The sequence below is a fragment of the Piliocolobus tephrosceles genome, chromosome 10 (assembly GCF_002776525.5).
Source record: "Piliocolobus tephrosceles isolate RC106 chromosome 10, ASM277652v3, whole genome shotgun sequence".
Taxonomy (NCBI): Eukaryota; Metazoa; Chordata; class Mammalia; order Primates; family Cercopithecidae; genus Piliocolobus; species Piliocolobus tephrosceles.
The window spans coordinates 106,585,943-106,592,608 of record NC_045443.1 but is presented as its reverse complement, the minus strand read 5'-3'; the positions used below and the strand labels follow the sequence as shown (position 1 = coordinate 106,592,608).

Genomic DNA, 6,666 nt, shown 5'->3' with positions numbered 1-6,666 from the left:
TCGCCTGGCTAGTTTTTTGTATTTTTTAGTAGAGACGGGGTTTCACCGTGTTAGCCAAGATGGTCTCGACCTCCTGACCTTGTGATCCACCCGTCTCGGCCTCCCAAAGTGCTGGGATTACAGGCTTGAGCCACCGTGCCCGGCCTCTTTTTTTTTAATGTTTTTGAAATCAGAATACTTCTTACAATGAAACTGTTTATGTGGCAGTGGATTTCTTTCCTTCCTTAAAATGCTGTTATTAACTTGACAATTTATGGTTCCATCTTTGATTTTTTTTTTTGTTTTTCCTGAGATGGAGTTTCACTCTTGTTGCTCAGGCTGGAGTGCAATGGTGTGATCTCGGCTCACTGTAACCTCCACCTCCTGTGTTCAAGTGATTCTTCTGCCTCAGCCTCCTGAGTAGCTGGGATTACAGACATGCACCACCACGCCCGGATATTTCTTGTGTTTTCAGTACAAACGGGGTTTCTCCATGTTGGTCAGGATGGTCTCGAACTCCTGACCTTGTGATCCACCTGCCTTGGCCTCCCAAAGTGCTGGGATTACATGCATGAACCACTGCACCCAGCCTCCATCTTTGATTTTTAAAAAATACCTGTTTGTATCTATTGGGTTCTTGGTGTTTTTTATTCATAATGATCTATATGATTTTTTTCCTACAATAAGGCTATTAACTCTTTGCCTGTCATCTGGACTTCTTTGAAAAGGTACATAATCCCCTTGAAATTCCCATCTAGATACCTTTCAGAAGGTGCAACAGTGTTAAGGATAAATACTGGTGTGAGGGGGGCTCCTTCTGATCCCTGGTGTACTGGGAGGTGAACTCTTCCAGCCACCTGATGAAAGCAGGACAGGCAGACAGGCCTTGAAGCAGGGAGTTCATGAAGCAGGTGTTCCCTAAATTAACAAGGCCAGGCACGAGCCCTAAAAAAAAAGCAGGGGGAAGAAGAGAACAGCATATCATATTTGATCCATTTCTCTCCCATTTGGGACCCAGAGTTCCTGTGCTGTCGCCTTAAATTTAGAATCCCGATCCAAGAAGATCCTTATCCACAGAGATCTGGGCCAAGGCTTCGTTCTAGTACTGCTCCGCAGACTGTAAGCACAGAAGGAAAGGTCTCTTTTGTGTGTTATTTTTGAAACCTATCATGGTATCCAGCACAGTTTGGTTCTTCCTAAATGTACAAAACACTTAGTAACCATCTCCTGTCTTTTTCTCTTCCTCATTCTCCCCTATATGCTCTCTTTCTTCTTTAACCAGAAAGCAATGTTTCTGAGAACAGAAGAAAACAATTGTTCTGTTGTTACTTCCCCAGGACAATGATTCTGTTCTTATCTTAACAATCACTGGGAAAGACTGCACTTACCAATTCTGATCAGTCTTTCTGCAGAGATCAACAAAATCGAATATATTTCTCTCTTCTGCTAGCAATCGTTTTAAAAAAACTTCTTATTCTCAAAGTTCTCAAAGACACACAAAAGGAGGGAGAATGTATAATAAACCTCAATTATAACTGTCCCCAGATTTAACAATGATCAAATTTCACCACACTCTTTTCTTTCTTTGATGAATTTTAATCAATGTTACATAGTGCAACACTTTCAAAAGGGAGCATTTTAAAAAAATAAGAAAATAGTTGTTTAGTAATGAAGGCACTAACTTGAAATTTTTACCAGTTATTAGCAAGCTAGTCTGAGAGAACACAAATGTATGATGTAATTGGTCAGTTTGTACCACTGAAAACTACAATTGCCATATTAATGAGAACACTTCTTAGACAATTACGCCGCTTGACATTTTTCATTACAAAGCATGCCTCAAACTCCAGTCTGGAGAGGGGCTGAAATAGAAATCTTTTTACTACAGGGTATCAAATAACAATTAATGGTAAAAGTACTGTTTCAAAACCTGAAGTCCTAATTTTAAAGATACAGAGAACAAATACGACCAACCTCCCAACCTTCTTTGTACTGTTTTCAGATAACAGGGATCTGGGTCAAGTCTACAGACCATAATGCAGTGTTCTCATTCTTACCTTTTCTACGCTTCTTTCTTTCTGTAATGGGACCCCAAATAACATATATTCCTGCTGCAAGAGCAGCAGCAATTCCACCTATAACTCCCCAGTTCTTCATGACTTTATATCTAAAAAAGAAAACAAGTTTACTGTCTTCCCTCATCACAAACACAATAGGCGAATATACAGATATAGACAGAATAACATTTTGTCAAAATAACCCACCAAATACCTAATTTCAAGTTAAAATAATATATAGTTATAGGATTACATCTTGAAAATCAGGATGTTTAGACATTAGGATTTAAATTCTAAGTCAGCCGGGCACATTGCTCATCCCTGTAATCCCAGCACTTTGGGAAGTCAAGGCAGGAGGATCCCTTGAGCGTCAGAGTTTGAGACCAGCCTGGGCAACATGGTGAAACCCCGTCTCTACTAAAAACACAAAAATTAGCTGGCCGTGATGGTGTGCACCTGTAGTCCCAGCTACTCGGGAGGCTGAGGCGGGAGAATCACTTGAATCTGGGAGGCAGAGGTTGCAGTGAGCTGAGATCGTGCCATTGCACTCCAGCCTGGGCAACAGAGCAACACTCAGTCTCAAAAATAAATAAATAAATAAATAAATAAATAAATAAATAAATAAATAAATAAATAAATTGAATGAATACTGGAGAAAATATACAGAAATCAATTTCTCTTTTAGAATATTAGACAGGGAAGGGGCACACATACAATGGTATAAAAGAGCTGAATGTTTATAAAATTAAAGATTTCCTAACTTCAGGCTTGACTTAAACACTGGTTATGCTTTTGCTACAAATTAAGAAATTTCACCAGAAATTTAAAACATTGTTTTTATACAAAGTTATATATTTCTACAAAATAAGACAAACCATCTATGTGTATATAGCTATGTAATGTGTATCTGCATATGTGTTACACATGTATATATACGTGTTTGTACGTGCGTGTGTAATACATTATTATCCCAATATTTGGATCATGTGAATATTGTTTTGATTTCAGTTCAGTAAACATTAACTTGGTGAAGAGTCACTGGTGATAATGGTGACTCTGCTTTACAATAATCAGCATTTCTTAGTATCATAGCTGATAGCTGAATTTCAGATAAATATTTGTTTTCCAAGACATAGTCAACAGAATATGCACCAAACTTGGTTAAGAAAGTGGGATTACATTATTCTGGTTCAGTTCTGGCTTTGCTACTTCATTCGGCATCATTTCACCTTCTAAGCCTCAGTTTCCTCATCTGTACGATGGGGACAATCCATAAGACCTACCTCATAGGGTTGTGGTGAGGATTAAATAAGTGTGAAGGTATAGACTACACAGTAAGAACTTAATAAATGTTAGCTGCTACAAATTAAGCATTACAATCTCAGGTTCATTCATGGCAGCTATTCTCTTTTTTTCGTTCTTTTTTTTTTTTTTTTTGAGACAGTATCTTGCTCTAGTGCCCAGGCTGGAGTGCAGTGGTGCCATCTCGGCTCAACACAATCTCCACCTTCCGGGCTCAGGCGATCCTCCTGCCTCAACCTCCCGAGTAGCTAGGACCACAGGTGTACACCACACACCCAGGTAATTTTTAAATTTTTTTGTAAAGACAGGCTCTCACTATGTTGCCCAGGCTGGTCTCAAACTCCTGAGCTCAAGCAATCTGCCTGCCTCAGCCTCCCAAAGTGCTGGGATTACAGGTGTAAGCCACCATGCCCAGCCGGTGAAAGCTATTCTTGAAGTTTCCTAATGCATCACTGTGCTTTTACACAATACATGAGTTCACAAAAGTGCTTGGAAAGGTTAAAAAGGACTGTCACGGAAGTGCTAAAGCACTTTACCAGTGCTTTAAAATCCCCCAGTCAAACACTAATATTTAAGGGTGCATACTCTATGCCAGGCACTGTGACAGTCTTACCTCATTTTTTAAACAACCCCACAGAAGCAGGTTATACCATCACTTTCATTTTTATAGCTGAGGAAACTAAGAGACCAACTTGGTCACAGTGAGTGAAGAAACATGGCTCTGAATCATGCGTGTCTGTCTCCCAAGTCTATGCTTAAAACCACAAAGTTCAAGACGGAAACTGAAGGAAACAGTGTCAAGGGGATGGGAGAAAGGACTTGTCCATGACCTTAGCAGCATAAGGAAAAAATACCCAGGGACAACTGGCGACTTTGGAAACTCCATTCCTCTGCAAAATGACATCACGAGAAGAGTGGTGGGGCCTGGGGGTGAAAAGATCTGGCTTCTCCTCCCAACTCTGCTATGAGGTCAGCTATGGGGCCACACTTCCCACCTACGGAATGGGGGCACTGGACAGGATAGGTATCGAGAACTTTTAGCCCTGGAATAATAAGCTCTTTAAACCTGCTCTAGTTCCAGAGGAAGCCGACCTGAGCAACAGGTCTCAGTCATTTGGGGTCAGCAGTGGGGGAGGGGGTACTCAGTTCTGAAGCCTGGAGCCCTTGGGAGGGTGAATAAGGAAATGGGGGCCCTGACAGGATTGGGAACCCAGGCAATCGAGGAGTCCTAACAAGAACGGAAGGCTTTAACAGGAACAAGCAGCCTTAACAGGTTAAAGAGGCCCTGACCAGTTTAGAGACCCTTGCAAAACAAGGGCCTTTACTCACACTAATAACATCAGCGACTCAGACAGAAGTGGGGATCCATGTTAGACTAGAGGGCGGGCTAACAGGAATAGGGGGCGGTACTAACAAAACGCGGCGCTTGCAGGCCCGGGGCACTTACCGGACTGGAGGAACCACGCCAAGATTGGGGAACCCCTGGCAGATATGATTGGGGGACCCAGAAGGATTGGGGGTATACTAGAAGGATTGAGGGGTCTTGGCAGGCCTAGGAGGCACTGAAAGAACTGAGGGCACTGACAGAATTAGGGGCCCTGACAAGACTAGAGGGCCCTGGGTGTCCTGGGAACAATGACAGGAGGGGGAGGGACAGACGGACCCGGGGAGTGCAGACAGAATTGGTGTTGCCGAAGGACTGGAACCCGTCAGTCCTCCCACCTACAGGCCCAGGCCTCCAACCCTAAAGGACGCAGAAGCTCCCGGAATGCCCGCGCGGGCCCTGGAGACCCCAACTAGGGCATGAAAAAGCCGTCACGGGCCCAAGCTGGGGACCCTGTCCCGGCCTCTTCGGCCGCCCCGCCCCCCAAAATCTCACCTGACAGCCGCCCCGGTCCGCAGGAAGCGCTGGATGGCCCTGTCGGCCGCGGTCATCGCCGCCTCGGCCCGTGAGCTCAGCATTGCAGCCGCACCGGAGGCCTGAAGCCGCCTCCGCCGCTAATGCCGCCCCCGCCGCCGCCTGACCGAGGGCTACGAAAGTTCCCGAGACAGCGGAACCTGCGGCCGCAGTCCCAGTACCTCGGGGGAAGGTAGACCACAGGACAGGGCCCCGGGGACCGGAAGTAGCTGCCCCCGGAGAGCAATAGCTGACGGACCACGTCCTTTCTTTCTTTTCCCTTAGCAACAGGCCCCAGCGTCGGTTGCTAAGCGAGGCTCAGCTGCTTAGCTGAGGTGCTTGGTTTTCAGATTTGCTTAGGCTCCATTCATAAATACAGATGGCACACTTCTAGGATGGACCCTGGGTCATGATTTGAAATTTTCGGTGTGGAGAAGGAGGCCAACGGCCGAAAGTCGGGTCAGGCCTTTACTATAGTTATTATTGTGGCCAGAGTGGAAATAGGTCACAGAGGAAGGAACTTTAATGAGCATGAGGCCCATCTCTGACGATATCAGTAGAGAAATCAACGTCTTTAATAATACTAGCTAACAAACTTATTGTTTACTTAGGTGCCAGGTATAGAGCTAAGTATGTCACATACATTATTTACGTTTAATATTCACACCAACTCTAACATTACCCACATTTTACATCCCAGGGAACCCAAGAAATTCGAAGAAATAGTAAGTTTTTTGACACAACTTGTAAGTGGTGAAACAGCGATTGGCAGTTCAGTCTGTGTATCCCCAGAATAGCACTCTCCAACAGAAATATACAGGAGCCACACAGGTAATTTTACATTTTCTAGTAGCCGCATTAAAGTAAAAAGCAAGAGGTAGGCCAGACGCCGTGGCCCACGCCTGTAATCCCAACACTTTGGGAGAATGAGGCTGGTGGATCACCTGAGGTCAGGAATTCGAGACCAGCTTGGCCAAAGTGGTGAAACCCCTTCTCTACTAAAAATACAAAAACTAACCGGGCGTGGTGGCAGGTGCCTGTAATTCCAGCTACTCAGGAGGCTGAGGCAGGAGAATTGCTTGAACCCTGGAGGTGGAGGTTGCACTGAGCCAAGATCATCCCACTACACTCCAGTCTGGGTGACAGAGTGAGATTCTATCTCAAAAAAAAAAAAGCAAGAAGTAAACTTAATTTTAACCATATATTTTCCTTGACCCAATATGTTCAAAATATTGGGGCAGGTAGAGTGGCTTATGCCTATAATCCCAGCACTTTGGGAGGCCAGGTGAGAGGATGGCTTCAGGCCCAGAGTCCAAGACCACCTGGGCAACATAGCAAGAATCCATGGCTACCAAAAACAAAGAAAAGAAAAACAAAAAATGTTGTCATTTTCTATATGGAAATTATTGATGAGATCATTTACATTCTTTT

At 44.2% G+C, this 6,666-nt stretch overlaps 1 protein-coding gene across 5 annotated transcripts in view; it reads right to left on the bottom strand.

Annotated features, from left to right (window-relative positions):
• The window catches only part of USP30 (ubiquitin specific peptidase 30), a 34,580-nt gene extending 29,154 nt beyond the window's left edge, over window positions 1-5,426 (bottom strand). For 3 of the 5 annotated variants that reach the window (XM_023199236.3, XM_023199132.3, XM_023199176.3), the window contains exons 1-3: window positions 5,218-5,426; window positions 2,037-2,146; window positions 742-924 (exon numbers count right to left, since the gene is read on the bottom strand). In XM_023199236.3, coding sequence (XP_023055004.1) covers window positions 742-924; window positions 2,037-2,146; window positions 5,218-5,300 — 376 coding nt within the window. In that variant the 5' untranslated portion in view covers window positions 5,301-5,426. Of the gene's footprint in view, window positions 1-741; window positions 925-2,036; window positions 2,147-4,667; window positions 5,196-5,217 lie in introns of those variants that run through there. The other 2 variants (XM_023199288.2, XM_023199343.3) reach the window with 2 other exon arrangements.
• Between the last annotated feature and the right edge of the window lie 1,240 nt (window positions 5,427-6,666).